The following is an 18,706-nucleotide window of genomic DNA, read 5'->3' as shown; positions in this document are numbered from 1 at the left end:
ATCTGACACACGGCCCGTCTTCTATCAGAAGTCTTCCCTCACATATGAGTAAAAATTTTTGAAGCTGGGCCGTAAAACTGTGAAATGGCTGGAGCACCAGCCAGCAAGCGGAATTTTTCCAGAAGCTTTTCCTCGTCACGTTTTCATTTACAGTCGGAAAGTAGTAATTTCAATATAAACGCCCATGCTCCTAGCGTTTCGTTATGGCTTTCTCGCTCCCACATTACGACATGTGGTAATTTCCGATAACATGCCGCGTTAATAAGAGGTCTGCTGATGCGCACACAGAAGCGGTGATGGCACAGCGCCTCGTCGCCCTCCCACAGACGCCGTCCTGGGTGCACTGACTTCCTGGTCCGCCTACAGCAACACGTTGCGACTGTTCGACGTCTCCGACGATGGGTCGCGGCTTCGGGCATTGCATGGCGTGCGTTTCCTCACCATGCTGTGGATCATCCTCGGCTACTGCTACGCGCTCACGCCCATTCCAAACCGCAGTGAGTGGACGCGCACTTTCGCGCATTTCTATCAAAAGTGACGGTCATATTTGCGAGCGTACTTGACCTAGTTCACTCCGAATGCGAGCACCAATCAGCCACACGAACTTACCGTTGCACTCAGCATTTCTAACGAAGAGTACAAACAGGGGTGAAAAGAAAAGAAAAAGAGAAGAGAAAAAGAGGGAGATCAGAGCGGGTGCGCGATGAAAGAAGATTCGCGGATCAGGAAAAAACTATCCGCATGGAGTGTCATTCAAAAATGTCTACATGCGTTGAAGCCAAGTACAGCAATAACGGTGTGCTCTATGAATAATCAAACACAGCGTGAAATGACTCTATTCGATGCGAAGATCCTTCATATAACGCCTCCCCCCCCCTTCTCTCTCCCCCCCCCCCCCCCTGGAAAAAGAAATGCAGAGAATACGGCCGCCTGAACTGACACCATACAAATGCGCCATGTGCGAAAAAATAATAAAGAGGGACTGTTCGATTCCTCTCAATTTTCATTTAGCGTTCAAAACAACTGCCTCAAGCTATGCCGCATGCATAATATCGCGTCGACCTGAATTTTGCACCCGTGCATGCATAATAACCAAGACATACTGGCCAAAGCAAAGTAAAATGGAGCAGGGGGTTCAACTGGGCTCAGGTCTGGTTGGCTATTCCCTATGCATGTACCCTGTGGCGTGTTTGGTGTTTTGCCAAGCACACAAGACATATGACAGCCGTCTTAACGCGGCTATTGTTAGTGTGTTCGACGTCCAATGAATCCACAATTACGGAATATAAGTAGTTCGCAAGTCCACCGACCATCCAGACGATGACGATGTGAAACACCTCAGCATGAACTTGACAGAACCTAATGTCGTGGTGGCCTTCGTTTTTGCAGGACGGATCTTCAACATGTTTGACTTCGTCAAGCACACTCCGTTCATGTTCATAGCCAATGCTTACCCGGCGGCCGACACCTTTTTCTGCCTCAGGTATGTTCATGCCCACACTTGCAGCAAGCAGAGTTTCACATTATAATCTCGCAGCCCCCCCCCCCCTCCAAAAACAAAAGAGAAGAAAATAAAGAAAGTAGGAGGGTGGACGTGCTTCTGGGATGGTATACATGCGCACTTAAATTTGTTGCCTATCAGTGAACTAGTGAGAGAAGGGTGCAGTAACGAAAATAACACCGGTATCCCTACAATAATAATAAGTGACTGGCACGATTGCTTTATTTCTGTAACCATTACATTTGAAGTTGATAGATTCCAGTGGGCAGACGCTTTACCCTGGGCTGTCGCTCGGCTTGTCTAGAGTGAACTGCCTGGAAAATTGGTCTTTGACTTCGCAATGTGTAGACGAAGAACGCCTTGAGCGCTGACGCTCCACGGCCAAAGCTGGTCTTGCGCCGTACGAATCAACCGATCAGATATAATCATCGCCATCGTCGAAGTCCTTGGGCAATGGCTTTTAGCGTCATTTTTGTGTCTCGCGTGAAATCAGGCAGCCGGGGGGGTAGACTATAGACCTTTCCGCTTTGTGCTGCCATCACAAAACTTGAGGGCTGACGAGTTTTCTCTTCCTTTCGCTCCTTCAGCAGCGCCAATTGTTACTTGCTAAGTGCTTTTTGTAGGGGCTTTGTAAAGCACATCAAACAACTCATTTTCGATTAGCCGCTCTTTGTGAAGACGCCAGCGAGCGAAATTTTGCAACAACCAAGATAAATGGCTTTCCGATGTAGCGTCCGATAAGCAAAATAGCGCAACTCAGGCATTATGGTATGATGACATCCCCGCGGATGACAGACATTTCACACTACCTTTTGTCACAGCCGTGACGCCCAACAACGCCGCGCTTCTGAAGGCGGTCATATGCGCAATCATAGTGGTGTTTTTATAGGGACAAAGTTTTATGTTGTTCGAAACAGGTGTGTTAAAGAATGATTTTATGTGCAAAAGGCGCGCCATTCAAATTTTAGATGTAGTGGCTTCGTAAATTTTGATTACTTGCATGGCGTTTTTGGTAAATGTGTGCGACCGTGATAACATGCCGGTGCACCGTAAACATCGGGATCGGGACCTCGCGCCAATTTGTTCACGTGTTCTCATTATACAGGTACCATACTGGCTGTTCTGGTGAAACAGTGCAATTAAGCAATGTATTAGTTTACACACTTACGTGGCTAGTTGCATAATTGCACAATAGCTGGTAACACATCAGGGGGTACTTATACTGGCCACATCGCAAACTATATACCTGGCCATAAATGTGGTAGTATTTCTATGCCAAATTCATCTCATAGGCGCGTCATGTTTGCTACATCCGACTTTCACTTTTGGAAGAAAAAATCTGTTAGTTTCCGACAATATTTGTCTTTTAAATAGCTTTTACTGTGCTTTTACCTGCGCGATTCCAAAGAACTGTTCTCTTGCATTGAATTTCCTGAAACATGTACCTTAATGGTTTCAATATCGCTGCTGTTTTTCTTATAATTAGCAGCAAAGAGAGCCAGTGTAAGCCTTATTTTCCAGCATTTTTATAATGCTTAACGTTAGAGGGCTCAGTCCCGATGGGTTGCATGTGATGGATAAAATCTGCGAGCAAATTAATTTCCTGTAAACATATATGATTGCCAGAGTACGCGGGAAGCGTAGCTCTTCAGCAGAAGAGTGAGAAAGACTTCTCACTGAACTTCCATAGCGGTCGACTTGACGAACGTATTGAAGTTCCTTGCTGTTGATTGCCTACGTTAGTTTTAAACACCACCTCAAGTATTTAGGCTCGGAACTAGCTCAATTACTTTAGCATAAAATGCAGTTCAAAACGGGTATAAGTTTTATACTTCCTTCACGGAATCGCTATACACAGCGTACCTTCTAGGAGATAAAAAGCATGGACACTGAGCAGAGCTCAATTTGTTCTTAGCGAAATTCGCTTCTGTGTATTTTCCGCTAAATATTTATTTAACCATACTTAACTCTCCTGAAAAAAAAAAAATACAGAAGAAGGCACCCAGTCGCTTTAAGAAGTTGCTGGACTCAAACAACTGGTAGCAACTCATTACATTCTTTCACTGTTTGCTATAGGTGTCTCTTTTTGCGAAAATCGGAGCCAGTGCGCATTGCTAAGTATGCTTATTTTCTTTCCTTGTAGTGGATAGCTGAACGCAATTCGAAAAGTTCGGATGGATCTTTCTAGTAATACATGCATTAGGAAGGAGTAAAAATAGACTTATTTTTCCTGCGTAACTGCAGGGCCGGAATATGTTTGTTTTTTCTGAAGGAGGGTTGGGGAGGATGGATTAAGCAAGGCAGAGTGCAGTATTTTATATTCCCCATATAAACCCTAGAGCTATATTTAAATGCATTACAGTTTTTCCGCGTGCTTTTCGTGTAAGCGTTCCACAGCGCTCACGCATATTCCAACATCAATTTCACCTACGCATTACATGCTAAACTTTTCGTACTAACGGTAACATTCTTAACCCATTTTTTTCTTTTTTTTTTAAAGATATAACTGCTGAAAAGCAAAGGCACGAATATGTTAATGCAAATTCACTACTACATGTTATTCGAAAGGGTTGCTCCAAGGCATTTGAGTTCGTTAACTTCCTGAACCACGCTATTGGCAAGGTATAATAAGTAAATATGGTGGAAAGTTTTCCTCTCTCGATGTATAGTAGAAGAGTTCCCATGTTTATTACTAAGAACACTGCACCTGAAAAAATTCCCGATGCTTGGTTCAAAATTGTGGCGCCTTCTCCGCAAAGGATTCAGTGATCACCGTTTAGAGGTGAATGGTGGTTTAGATTATAAACTGGTTGTGCCCCGCCGCGCCGGTGCAGTGGTTATACTCCCTTTCATACGTCAGGTGCAACGCAGCGAAAGCTACGTAAGTAGTCCGCAAGAAAAAAAAAAAAAGGGAGGCGTATCACTACGCGCTCGTTTTGTGGCCGAGTGGTCTCTGCGGAAACGGGCTCTATTCCGAGCATACACGTTTGCAATAACTTGCTTCGCATGCCGGGACATCTTCGCAGTGTGGATCTTATAGAAAAAAATCCGCTCCGAAGAGGCAGTCGAGGTCGCGGAGGGCACAACTGGCAGGGCTGCGGAGCAGCGAAAATGCGACACGAAAAAAAAACGACAAACAAAACATACAAATTCACCGAATCCGATCCTTTGTCCCTAAAAAAAGTCCTTTTAAGGAGTTGATGGCAAATGTGAAATTTATTAAGCTTGCAGACAAAGCAACTATTATTTCCTCTCGTCAAGAGCAGGCACTATTTTTCATCGTGGATGCGGGGAGCGCAAACAAGACCTCTAGCTTTGGCAGTGTTGCACTTGATGTATGAAACGGAGTATAGAGCGCTCAACTGCAGTGCCCAAAGATGCGAGATCGAATCGCGACCGCTTTCAATGGAAGCCAACAGCAAGGCGCTCGTGTGCGATGTCAGTGCACATTAAAGAACCCCAGGTGGTCGAGATTTCTGGAGTCCTCCACTACGGCGTCTCTAATGCCCTGAGTTGCTTTGAGGCGTTAAACCCCATAAACCAAACCAAACCTGTTGGATTGGAGACTATAATAGTGTGTTGCCGCACAGCAGTACACTCTCGAAATTGCAATAAAGTGCAGGATTTCGAAACTCAAAATCCCCGCACTTTATTGTTTGGCTAGGTTATAACGGGCCTTGTATTTAAGAAAAACACATATTTGTTTTTAGAATGTGGTAATCCATCGGTTTACAGCCCGACTTCAGTATGCCCTCAGTGTCCCTTTAGACGCTTTGCCATAGACAAAGATCTACGCTTGAAAACCGGTATACGTCTACGTCAGTACGACTCCGGCAAGCTAAATGTCTCTAATATGTGTTCCCGTACAGAAAATATCTGCAATACGCCATTTATACCGAAATACGTTCAGCGAAAAAAAAAAAATTCTGTTCTTCAGCCGAAACCTGGTTTGGAAAGAAAATAATTGGAGGTGCATATGTCGTCTGCTTGATTTTCTATCGCGAACTGATGCTTACTTGAATAGTAGACGCATGGTAAATTTGAAGCGAAATCCTGTGACAACCAAGAAGGCGGTGTCTGAAGAATGACTGCGTAACAATTTTGATACGAAAGAAGATAACTAGCCGCACCACATTGAGGTCCGTTATTAGTGACCATGTGCACATAGTGGCGAACACGAGAAGGAAGAATGCCTCCCTGCTGCAGTGGTATCAGTTCTGCATGCCGTGAGTCGATCAATCACCGTTTCGGTGGCGAAGCAACGGCTATTGCACTGCCAACTTTATGGGTGCCATCGAGTACTACCGGCGACGACAAACAAATGTTCGTGTGATGAGATTAGTAAAACTTCCGCCTTAAAGATGGTCTTCACTGACAGAAAGCGAAGTTATACACAATTTTATGGTTTTTAGAGGCAGAAAAACTTGCGAAATAACAGAATTAAAAAAAATGTGTATGCATCATTCTGTTAGCTGTAACAGAAAATAAAAATCTGTGAAATGCAAAAAGATTAAAGAGAAACAGAAAGCGTAGTGTAACAGATAATTTCTGTTCATTTACAAAATTTTTTCTTAATTCTAAACAGAAAACAAATAGTAAAATCACAGACAAATAAAAACAAAACAGCAGATTAGAAATTGCTGCAACCAGAAATTTTTTCTGTTTAAGAGTGCCGCGTTCTCGCGTATTGACAAGCGCCTATGACTGCATTTTCCAGTGGGTTCCTGTTCGGCTACAGCGTGTTCAAGCAGCGCCGAAACCTTAGCAAGTGGCTGCCTATCCTACTCATCCGACGATACGTGCGGTGAGTCGGCGTAGCAACCATCTCGTTAACCTTCGATGTCCTGCCCTGTTTTTGCATCAGTGAGCTTTCATACAGTGTTAACCGTTCAGCTGGATGACTATTTCTATGGTTCTTTATTTTAGCGCATTACCGGAAAGAGTGTTGGTTTCTCCAAAAGTTAGATGTTTGTTAAGTGATTTAGACGTTCTTGGCCAGGAAGACATGCTGGAAAATTGTCAACGCTCGAAAACGCCGATAGTCGTAGTATGCCATCATTGTAATCGTTCGCAGCTCTGTCTTCCAGATGTCTGTCACGTCCCAAGCTTTTTGGAGGTTGTGCGCAACCTCCTGGTTGAACAGCCAACGATGAACGGCCCGTGACGTTAGTGCGTAGAGATTGCAAATTCTTTACGTTGAAATGAAGGCTTATATAGACTTTAAAAATTCAGGGTAAATAAGGCAGCTACCACTGGGCCTGATTTGATGAAACCACATCATTATTGGTGAAGACAAGATAATCTGAGTTAGTCGAAGAAAATTCACCGCTGTGGTGATTGTCCACCAAAAGCAGCAGGGAATTGGTGTCGCTTTCCGCGCTCATATGCCACTTACTCCTATCCGGAGTAGCGATGTCTGGAGGCCATTAAGCTGGAAAATGACGCTCTCTGGCGGGGCTCTGTCCTTCATGCAACCGGGGGGGGGAGACAGGGTCATCGTGCCGTCCTTCTGCCTGCTTCTGGTGTTCTCGCTGCTCGGCCTGGTGTCGTCGGGGCCCATCTGGCGCGACAACTACGCCCTCCTGCGCGGCAACTGCGAGGCCCGCTGGTGGAAGATACCAGCCCTGGTCAACAACTGGGAGTACAGCCTCGACTCCGTGAGTGACGCACGCGCCCGCCAATGGGCCACCCCAAAGAGAGTGTACGGCCAAAAGGAACACCAGTACGATATGTCTCTGGCGTTGCCCAACTTTTGTTGTCCGCCTTAAATGAGATAATCTACACCTCTATTACCGAGTTACCGACATTCTAGTGGAAATTAAGAAGAAGAAATGGACATGGGCAGGACATGTAGTGCGAAGAGAGGATAACCGATGGTCGCTTAGGGTAACAAACTGGATTCTAAGGGAAGGAAAGCGTAGCAGGGGGAGGCAGAAAGTTAGGTGGGCGGATGAGATTAAGAAGTTCGCAGGGGTCAAGTGGGGGCAGCTAGCACAGAACCGGGTTAAGTGGAGAAATATGGGAGAGGCCTTCGCCCTGCAGTGGGTATAATCAGGCTGATGATGATGATGATGACACCTCTATAGCTCATTCGTAAGTACTCGAGATAGAAGCATATCTTTGACATATTATGTGCTTGATAGCTCAAGTAAAGTCGAAGCAGATGCAGAAATTCATAGCCATAGTGCTGCCAAGCGACGCACAAAACGTGGGGCTTCTAGACTTCTAGACAGACTTCTAGATAGTGCAAAACTTCTAGATAGTGCATTCTTCAACGCAATTTTTTTGCGCATGCCTTAAAAGTTTGCTATGAAACTCAATATATCTACAGATCTCCCCTCGAAAGGCTCGTCTAAGCCTTCGCCATTTTTCTAAAGCGAAAACATTTATAGTCTATGCCCATGGTGAAAATCTCGCTTGAGCGAGATGTGCACACGAGATTCCGCGAGATGTGTCGACCAGACGTCGCAATAGGTTCTGACGTTGACATAATTTCTCCGTTCATGACGTCTCAATAGGTTCTGACGTCGGCGTAGTTTTCCCTCGCGGGTAGTCCTTCATTCTCGCGCATGTCGAGGATAGAAGTCCTGAGATGTCGGTGTCGCCGACGATGAAGCCAAAGAAAAAAAAAAGGAATGAAATGAAATTGTCACAAGTACAAAAACACGCAAGACAAGAGCTAGAAGAGAAGTTCGCCATTAAGCCCTTAAGGGAAGATAAGTGCAATCCTGTAATTTCTATGGCACTCCTAACTACTCTATGCGAGCGAAGGACACAGAAAGATTTTAACTGGCATCAAAAGACTGGACCATGCCCTCGAATATATCGGTAGCCGTATCCTACAATATATGCCAAAGTTGCCTCAGAATGAAAACTAATTTCCAAAAAAGCTGGACTTGAAGGCACAAATCACCCTGCTGGCTCAAACGCATCGCTTGAGATTATCCGAGTGTTTCTTGAATGAGGTCGTGGGGAGGAAGCTGCGCTTGACGTGTGTGCACTTATCTCACAACGCTAACGCAGCGTGATCCTTTTATGTACTATATAAAAAAAAAACAGAAAAAAACTTCAGGATTGAGTTTTTTGCGCTTGTTCTGATGGCGCCAATAATGGGTGCTTTACATCGTTAAAATCGATTGAAGATCACCTCTATATGTAATTTCAGTACATATTAAGGACCTTTATCCCTCGTCTAAGCCATTTTCATTCCCCACAGCCCGAGAGGAATGCGCAGGTAAAAAAAAAATAATAATTTTAAATAGCTTAATAAATCCGGTTTGCACGGGCCCATGCCATTAGACACATCGGGTCCATTTAGCGTTCCATTTTATGCAATTGTGCACTAAGCAGCTATTACAAAACTCCACTGGGACGTGCTTGTTGGTTTCGCGCGATGTGCGCTTCGGTATGTAGATGTACGGAGATGCCACGCGCCTGCAAAAGTACCATTACGCATTTTTATCACAACACAGGGACGCTAGCAGAGGTTGTTCACTTAGTAGTGGCAGGTGATGTTGCAGCATTCGGGGAACATTTTATTGAGACTGTAGCCTGCTACATAAATGCGCTTGTCTGACACGGAAGAAATATCTCATAGTGCACTGCTGCGCTGTGCTGTGTGTTAACATTCAGAAGCGACGCATGGGCTCTGAGGGACGCCTTAGTGGAGGGTATAGTGGTGATAATAGGTTAATTTTGACGAACGATATCTTAGATGACGGATGACGAGTGGGGTTCGACGTCTCAGACTCCATTGCAGGCTGCTGCCATATCCCAATCTTGGACCTGGTTGCTGTGTAGTGGACGGCTCCGAATTTAATTACACCGCCTGCATAGGGGGACCAAATGGCAGCTCAGTTCATTTTCCGAGGTTAAAGTATTATACAGAAACTTAAAATGTAAATGTTTCCCTTGCGCCTGATCATTTCAAGCAGCCGTTCGACATTTAATTTCTGTGAAAATCGATTTCAAAAGTTCACCATTACTGTGGCCTCAGTTCAGACGACGTCTGCATCAACTTATGACGCCAAAAACCCTGTTCGCACATTAGCGCCCACTGATTGCTTCATTAATAACATTTTCGGCCTGGTATTAAGGTATACCGTCAGGGATACATAAAGGAGTCATTGTCTTCAGTAACTACTTCATCCATTCAACGCACATACGACGGTTTTTCTCTTGCTGCTTGTCGCATCGTCGCTGCGTCATCGTCTTTGACCTTGACTGCGGACTCAGTCTCAGTTTTGGCTTGCTGTTTTGACTGTCTTAAATAATAGTTCTTTTCGGCACGCATAAAAAAAAAAAAAAGTTTGTTGTGGCAGAGACCGAGAATTGTAGCGAATGTGGTCTGAGTCATCTGACTGTCAAATCACAATATTTGAGAACCCCTGCAACTCTCTCTAAATGTTCTGACATTGCACAGCACACGGGCACGGTTTTGTATTTCGCTTCCATCAAAATTGGATCGCTGCGACCGTAATCGAACCTGCGAGTTTGAAATTAGCGGCCGAACGTCGAAGCCAGTGATTCACTGAAGCAAACAGTTATATTTTAAAGCTAAGTGGTCCTTGACCAATCGCCATGTGGTTGTACTTCTAAGACTTTCCTGTAGCATCCCGTGTGGCACTTTAATGGAGAGGACGCTAGATGTCCTCGCTGACGCTTTCATGACTGCTACTTGGGCGCTTACCGCAGTCATCATCATCATCAGCCTAAATATACCCACTGCAGGGCGAAGGCCTCTCCCATATTTCTCCACTTAACCCGGTCCTGTGCTAGCTGCATCCACTTGACCCCTGCGAACTTCTTAATCTCATCCGCCTACCTAACTTTCTGCCGCCCCCTGCTACGCTTTCCTTCCCTTGGAATCCAATTTGTTACCCTCAGCGACCATCGGTTATCCTCTCTTCGCACTACATGTCCTGCCCATGTCCATTTCTTCTTCTTAATTTCTACTAGAATGTCGGTAACTTGAGTTATTTCTCTGACCCACTCTGCACGCTTTCTATCTCTTAATGTTACCCCTACCATTTTTCGTTCCAAGACCCTCTGAGTTGTCCTCAACTTAAGTAGAACTCTCTTGGTTAGCCTCCATGTTTCAGCCCCATAGGTGAGTACAGGCAAGATGCAACTGTTGTATACTTTCCTCTTGAGCGATACCGGTAAGCTGCTAGTCATAATCTGCGAGTGCTTGCCAAATGCGCTCCATCCCAATCTTATTCTTCTTGTTATTTCCTTTTCATGGTCCGGATCTGCGGTTACTACCTGTCCTAAGTAGACATATTCGCCTACTATTTCCAGTATTTTGCTACCTAATGTAAACTGTTGTTCCTTCCCGAGGCTGTTGAACATTACCCTAGTTTTCTGCATATTGATTTTCAAGCCCACCTTTCTACTTTTCCTGTCTAGGTCATCAATCATTATTTGCAGTTCATCCCCCGAGTTGCTCAGCAAGGCAATGTCATCAGCAAATCTCAGATTACTGAGGTATTTTCCATCTACCCTTATCCCTGACTGCTCCCATTCCAAGTCTCTGAATACTTCCTCTAAACAAGCTGTGAATAGTACTGGGGAGATTGTGTCTCCTTGCCTAACACCTTTCTTTATGGGAATTTTGTTACTTGCTTTATGCAGAACTATGGTTGCTGTGCAGCCACCATATATATCTTCAAGCACTTTCACGTACGGCTCGTCTACCCCCTGATTTCGCAATGCCTGCATCACCGCCGAGGTTTCAACTGAGTCAAATGCTTTTTCGTAGTCAATGAATTCTATGTATAAGGGCTGGTTATATTCCGAGCATTTTTCTATCACCTGGTTGATGGTATGGATATGATCGATAGTAGAGTACCGTTTCCGAAACCCTGCTTGATCCTTTGCTTGATTGCAGTCTAAGGTTGTCCTGATTCTATTAGTGATTACCTTAGTAAATACCTTATACGTAACAGATAGTAAGCTGATTGGTCTGTAATTTTTAAGGTCCTTAGAGTCCCCTTTCTTGTGAATGAGGATAATGTTTGCATTCTTCCATGGTTTCGGTACCGTCGATGACACCAGGCACTGCGTATACAGGGTGGCCAGTTTTTCTAGCACGATATCACCCCCGTCCTTTAGCAAATCTGTAGTTATCTGATCTGCAGTAGCCGAATGTAAGTTGACAGGTGTTTGTCATTGAGAATGGAGTGAGAGAGAGAAACCCTTTAATGAAAAAAAGAATTTAACCGATGTCTAGAATTCACAGAGTGGGATCAGCGCTGCGAAGCGTAGCATTGAACGGCTGGCTAATTTCGCCTGCAGACTTGTGTGTTTCAGTAAGGTTCTCTTAATTCGGTCCCTTCCTCTAACCCTAAACAACCCCCTTGCATCGAGGTGCATTGCATGTGGGAGTGGTGGAAGTCTGCTGTCGTCAGAGCGAAGCATAAATGGTCTATAGGTAGCGCTTGCAGGTCGCTTCATGAGCACCCAATTTGCGCTGGTGCGTTTCGAGCGACTCAAACCGCCGATTTACAAAGCTGGCCGGCGCCAAAGCCAATTACGCGCTGAAGAAGGAGGGAAAAAGGGAGGAAGGTAGGGAGAACGGGAAAGAGAAACCTACTTACAACGTGCTCCGGCATGTTCGCCCCAGCACTCAATGTTGCTGATACCGGATTCCGCGAGACATTTGCAGTGAATGCAGCTGACCCACGCACGCAAAGCTAACTGCACGTTCGGGTATAGAAAAATTACGAGGCAAATACATTTCGCAAGGCATGTTCCAAACCGAACACAAGAAAGTTGAAATGAACGAGAGCCGACAAAGTGGACACATAGAGAAACTCTGGAGAACAGCTTGTAAGTGGGGCCAAGTTGGGGCACTACGCTATATTTCCGAACTAGTATTATGCTGGGCACAGGCAACATCAATGTATACAGTAACTAACTCACCTCAGGTGGATCAGTTTATTAACCAGTCCAATCTAATGTTTTCATCCATTCCGGATAAGAAGAAAACAACGCGCAGGCGCATTCCTCAAGTTAAAGCAATCATCAAAACCGTCAGAATATCAGCGGAGGAAGCATTCTTGATTTAGTAAAAAAGTAGATGTGGACTTCACGTCTCTACTGTCGAATTTCAACCCGAACGCGAACGCAACAGTTATGGCCGTGAACATTTCCTTTGCCGTCCTTAGCATAACTCGTCTAAACCTCTTTGTTAAGCTTTATACCAATTGTTCCACGGCGTGGCACGTGAAATTCCAATTATTTCCTCGTGTTATTCGTGTTATCGATCGTCATCGCGAAGTTGGAATTATACTATGTTACATAATTGACCTTGCAACGTTCATCCTGCGAGAGGGATGTCGGCAAAATACCGCCATCAGTGATAACCAGCCTCTTCGCACTACACAGTTCACCTTGTGTTTTTACGTAGATAATATAATAAATTTGTGATGTATAATTTGTAATATATTCAGTAGCATTTTCATATTCAGGGGAATATTCAGGAGTACCCTAAAGGAGGATTATTTTGCATTCTCATTGCAACAGTTGAAACATTTCTTTTTTTCTTTTAAACAATACCTCTCGAAGTCCTCTGATAAAGTTAAACCGCGTACCCAAATGACAAAAAAGAGACCCAGACATACTACAAATTCTACACTTCATAACTAGAATAATACTAAGTAAGGAAGTGTGTATGAAACAGCAGACCCTTCTTCTAACACTTTTCGACCACTTACTGGAGCTCCGCCGCACGCTGCTACTTGCCAGTGGTGCATACGCCGGTACGAGATGATATGTGATGTGCTGCTCTGATGTGCCTGCGCGCGAAAGATGAATTTGTGTAGTAGAGGGAGTGGAACAACGATATGCGAAAGAATTTCCGTCTTATATCAAGGTCCGGAAGATTTAAGGATTGTTTTATTGCAGTGACGTTTTGGTATGGGGAGCACGACCGTAGAATAAAGCGGGCTGCCTTATTTTGCACAGATTCTATGGAGCTAGATAATATACCTTGATGGGGATGCCATACTACCGAACAATAATCTTAAGACGCTCGCATTAGAGATGTGTAGGCCTGTAGCTTGGTATCAGGGCTAGCTAAGGATAGACGACGTTTGAGAAGGCCTAATTTTTTCAAATATTTGCCAGTAATATATTCTATGTGGCTATGCCAATTGAGGTGCGGGGAAAGAACAACGCCTAAGTATTTCAAAGTTGATGTGTGCTCAATTACACAGTTATTTATAATATAGTGGTTTACTGGAGTTTTGCGAAGTCCCGAGAAATTCACCGGTTTGGTTTTATCGGTGTTTATTTCCACCTGCTAAAGACTGCACCAATTACTTAGCCTATCTAGATCTGTTTGCAAGGCAACAACACCTTCAGGATCAGCTATTCCCCTATAAATAACACAGTCGTTGGCAAAAAGACATATGGAGGAGCTAATGTCTGTCACGATATCATTTTTATAAATTAAGAACAGAATAAAACGAATCGTTGCGGTACACCTGATTTAACATGCTTAGATTCCGATATTTATTCGCAGATACAGATTGTTGCCTGCTTGCTAAAAATTCTTCTATTCACTTTGTAGTACTGTGATCAAGTTGCAAGTTATGTAGTACCTTTTTGAGGAGGCGCTTTGGGCTACCCGATCAAAATGCTTTAGAAAAGTCAATAAAAATTGCGTCAGTGAACAAGGCGCTGTGGATTGTAAGATGGAAATCTATAACAAATTCAAATAATTGGGTTTGACAATGTTTATTTCAGCGATGAAAAAACTCGCCCCTTTTGCTTTTTGCAAACATTAATGTCGCTAGACGTCAGCACCCTATTGTGATAAGTACAGGCCTGAGCAAATGTTGTCATGCTTCTTTGGTTTTAAAATATGACCAAAATGCAAGCCACGATGAAATATTCTACGGCTATTCTAGCCCACCGTTTCACGCGGGAAAAACGCTAAAAGAACGCCGATGTATTTTGTTATAATTTTAAACTGTGACTGATTTCTCAAGGCGGCCAGGGTTACCTCGCACAAAGAAAGAAAGAGTGAATTATATTTTTCAGCAATTATTCTTGACAAGAAAAACAAAATGTTGCAAACTGACAGTGCATTCCATCGTGAGAGAGAGGTTACGTATGTAAGCCTCAAAGAGAAGAAGCTCAGCCGTCAGGTAATGAGGTAAATAAATTGCATAACATAATGAAACGCGCGGTATGGGAAATATGCCTATAAAGATCCCACAGGTGCGCATATGGCGCATATTCGTCGCCATAGTTTAGAGATCGTTTTGAACAAAATATGCGCGAATAGGTACTGATACGACCAAGGTTCGCTCCGCAGGACAACGATAAAGGTAAAGCTATAAAGGCGACAGCGTTCAGGCAATTGGAGGAAAATTTTACACGGAGATCTTACGGAAGAACGGGTAATTTTGTCAGACGTGAAGAAAAACTCGTCAACTGAACCTCTGTCACTCATTAAATACAGTTCTGACAAGGGCGCGAGCCTCCGTGAATTTGGCCAAACTCACCCGCCAGGGAAATTGGGAGGATCATCGGTGATGCCCGAGCTGAGATGAGGAGGTGAAAGCGTCGAGCGCTGGACACTGCAGATGGCTCAATGCCCAGTCTCGACACCTCGACATCATTCGCACGTCACACTCAGATAACTTCCTATCGGTTTCGCACTTTCAGTGCTTAGCGACCATGTAACGATTGATGCTACCTACCAGTGCCAAGTTCCACACGCCGGAAAAATTAAGAAAAAAAAAATAACCATGTACGATAACCATAACGATGCAATCATTCGGTTTTGCAACTGGTTCCTCATTGATTTTCACCGGCGCTCCAAAGGCACCAACTGGAAACTTGTTAGGAATAAAACGTAAGAACTTATCCATGAGCATGTACCCGCAAACACTGAAGCCGAGAACGTGAGGTCCCCATGGTTCGACAACACCGTAAACTGTCTGTACAAAAAGAAAGAAGCGATTATTCCGTCAAGCAAAACGGTAACCAAGAGCTTGGAATAAATACTACGATGCAGAAAAAAACATTTGATTCCGTGGCAAAAAAAGAAAGAAAGCGATTGTTTTATTCATCCACCCTGCCTTCGATGCTACGTAATAATTCTAAAAAATTGTAAAAAATGTATTAAACCCTCTTATTCCAAGCACCTGGCTTTGCTAGACTAAGGCGGAACCCTCTGTCCCACACCATGATGCTACCCGAGTTCTAAATCCAACTTCTTGCTCTGTGTTTACTCGAGAACATGATACCACACCTTGCCAGCCTCTTCTCATTTCGATCACCCTTCAATTTGAACATCGCGGAATCATAAATCTTGTTGAATCACTGAAACTTATTTCATTTGCTCGTGTGGATGGAATTAACGCAAAAATATTACTCAACACTAGGCACAATATCAAGTATTATCCTATCTCATGTCTTCCAGCAGTCCCTTTCACCAGGTTTGGCTCCACAGGATTGGAAGGTAGGCAAGGTCATTCCAGTCCCGAAAAAAGGTCCTCCACAGCCACCTAGTAACTATTGGCCTATATCTCTTACTTGCATTCGCTCTAAACTAATAGAACATTCTATTCACTCACATGCAGTAAGCTTTCTATTAGCTAATAAGTTCTTTCATCCCAACCGACACGGATTTCGTAAAGGTCGCTCTTGTGAGACACAGCTAGCATTATTTATTAATGACTCAGTTGTAGCCTTGATAATAACATTCCCATTGATGCTCAATTTTTAGACTTCGAAAAAGCTTACAGGCAAGGTTCCTCACAAACGGGTATTCTTAAAGCCTTCGAGTGTTAACCTTCATCCGCACATGAATGGATCTGTGATTTCTTAACTCACCGTCAGCAATTTGTGTATGCTAACATACTGCTTCTTCCAGGACTCCCGTACTCTCAGGTGTGCCACTGTCCATGGTTCCCTACTATTTCTAAATTATATAAACGACCTCGTTTCAAACAATCCAGCTATCATTCGCTTATTTCCGATGATTGTGTTATTTACCGTCCTATTAACAATATTGCCGATTTTCGTATCCTTCTAACTGACCTTGTAAACATTGAATCTTGGCGTAAAAAGTGGTTTATGTCTTTGGATGTAAAAAATAAAATAAATTTCCTTCCACCGGCGACGTTCTTACCCAACACCTGTCTATGTGCTTTTGCGGCTCCGTTATTTCTCCGACGCTATGATGTATAAGTGCTATAGGAATTAACATCTCGCATGATCTTTCCTGGTCCGTCCATACCGCAGCTATTAGTAACGAAGCTAATCGTGTCCTTCCTTGCTTACCACGTAGTTTGCCGTTGGCCTCTTCGTCTATTCAGTCTCTCGTCTACATAACTGTGGTTTGTCCTAAGCTGGAATATGCATGCGCAGTTCGGGACCCTCACATTTCTTATCTCACTGGAGCACTTGAATTTGCCCAAAACCGCGCTGTTAGATTCCTCCACTCACTTAACTCATATCATTCTAGCGTGACTACTATGCAATCAAGAGCTAACCTTCCTGACCTCGAGCTGTGACACAAAACCTTCTGACTCACCCTCTTCCACAAATTTTATCACTTATCTCTCGCAGATTTGAAACCAGCTCCCCATGTCTCTCTTCGCACTAGCCCCCCCAAAGCCGTTTACCCCCTCGCGCACGTACCACTGCGCACCTGCACTCTTTCTTTGCCCAGACTGCTGTCGACTGCAATAGCCTGCCTGCCGACGCCGCACTCCACTCCAGCACCGTCCATCTTAAAAACTCAGTCGAAAATATTTTGTCAACCAACGTTCAAACCAATAACAGTTTATTTTGTGTATTGTGTTTTCCCTCATGTAATACCCCTATATAGGGGCAGTTGAGGACTAAAATAAATAACTGAATAAATAGATGAAATTGTAAAAGCGGGGGAAGGCGTCACTACATACCACGCAAGCACAAGACGGATTGATTTATCGATAGCCAGGACCGCTTAGAGATGAAAAGCTCGATATCAGTCGAAATTCTAGCTAGTTTATCAACCCAGGCATCAAAGAAGAAGAAAACGTTACGCGGCGGGCTCACGCCACTGTCCGTTTACCGCTTATTCTTCGTGCTCCTAACGCCGGCAGCTGAGGAAAATGTTAGATGTTATGCATTTTCCTTCCGGCGTCACGCCGACTCCTATGGGAACGTCGCGCAGCAGCTGGTTCCTGTACACAGCATCCTTCCCGCTTCGTGGTTCCAGAAGATAAAATGCGCTAGAGTCTCCAGCCATTCTTCCTTGCTCCCCGGTAAGGAGTAGTCTGATCGTTTCGGCCGTGTACATAACTCGATTTCATTATAATAAGGAACCGGTTACTCGCGTCAAGTGGCCGGTCCGGGCGAATTTCGTTTTAGGGTCATGTGAACGCTGTCAGCGGTCAGGCGGAGCAGCTGTCGGGTGGGTTCCAGACAGCCTGATAGCGGGGAACGGGGTTGGCTCGCCAAGCGTCCTCTACAAACGGCACTTTGTTGCCTTCGCGCCTGGGAATATGGTTGTCTGCTGGGTAGAACAAGAGAATAAAGCCGTTCACTGCTCGCGCGCCGGCGCGCCTCCGATGGCGCTTCACGGCCGCTTTTATTCGCTAGTATCAAGTTGGTCTACTACACGCGCCGTCGAGAGTTGGGATAACTTTGCTCAACCCAGCGCTGGACTGGACATGCTTATGTAAGGCTCATTGTAAACAAGATGCCGGACGTGGCAACAATTTACGGCACTTTGTCTTACATCAAGGCGTTCTTTGCTCTAAGCTCACGTCTTTCCGATAACAAGCTGAACACAGCAGTACCTTTTCGGTTTCCCGCGACTTTTTCTTTGTAGAAAATATTGTGTGTGAGTTGTACTGCCCGCTTCGTGCCGACATTGTACCAAGAAATGCAAGGTGCCATAACCATGTCAGGAAACTCCAAGGCAGCCATACAAGGCACAGACTAGATCGAAGAGAGAGAGAGAAAGAGACACATGAAGCTTAATCGTGAATTGCTCAGTCAGCATTATCTTGGCCCACCACCGGTAAGCATTTATCATGCGATCCGAAACACACAGCACACATGTAGCTTACAAAAATGCGTGATCGAAAAGATGAGAAAAAAAAAGTAAGACATATGCTCTCTCGATCGCATCCTTGCGGAGGTAAGAATACTGGTCAAAGAACTGTGGTACCCGCACTGCGGCGGGTGAGGTGG

At 44.5% G+C, this 18,706-nt stretch overlaps 1 protein-coding gene across 2 annotated transcripts in view; it reads left to right on the top strand.

Annotated features, from left to right (window-relative positions):
- LOC146202386 (nose resistant to fluoxetine protein 6-like) overlaps nt 1-18,706 on the top strand; it is an 85,881-nt gene that overhangs the window by 47,894 nt on the left and 19,281 nt on the right. For both annotated transcript variants that reach the window (XM_084588141.1, XM_084588139.1), the window contains exons 6-9: nt 327-497; nt 1,390-1,483; nt 6,219-6,305; nt 6,993-7,158. In XM_084588141.1, coding sequence (XP_084444267.1) covers nt 327-497; nt 1,390-1,483; nt 6,219-6,305; nt 6,993-7,158 — 518 coding nt within the window. The remainder of the gene's footprint in view (nt 1-326; nt 498-1,389; nt 1,484-6,218; nt 6,306-6,992; nt 7,159-18,706) is intronic.

This window comes from Amblyomma maculatum, chromosome 1 (genome assembly GCF_055883805.1).
Source record: "Amblyomma maculatum isolate TAMU_Amacu chromosome 1, ASM5588380v1, whole genome shotgun sequence".
Lineage (NCBI taxonomy): Eukaryota > Metazoa > Arthropoda > Arachnida > Ixodida > Ixodidae > Amblyomma > Amblyomma maculatum.
Note: the sequence above shows the minus strand (reverse complement) of the source record. Positions and strands in the feature narration are given on the sequence as shown.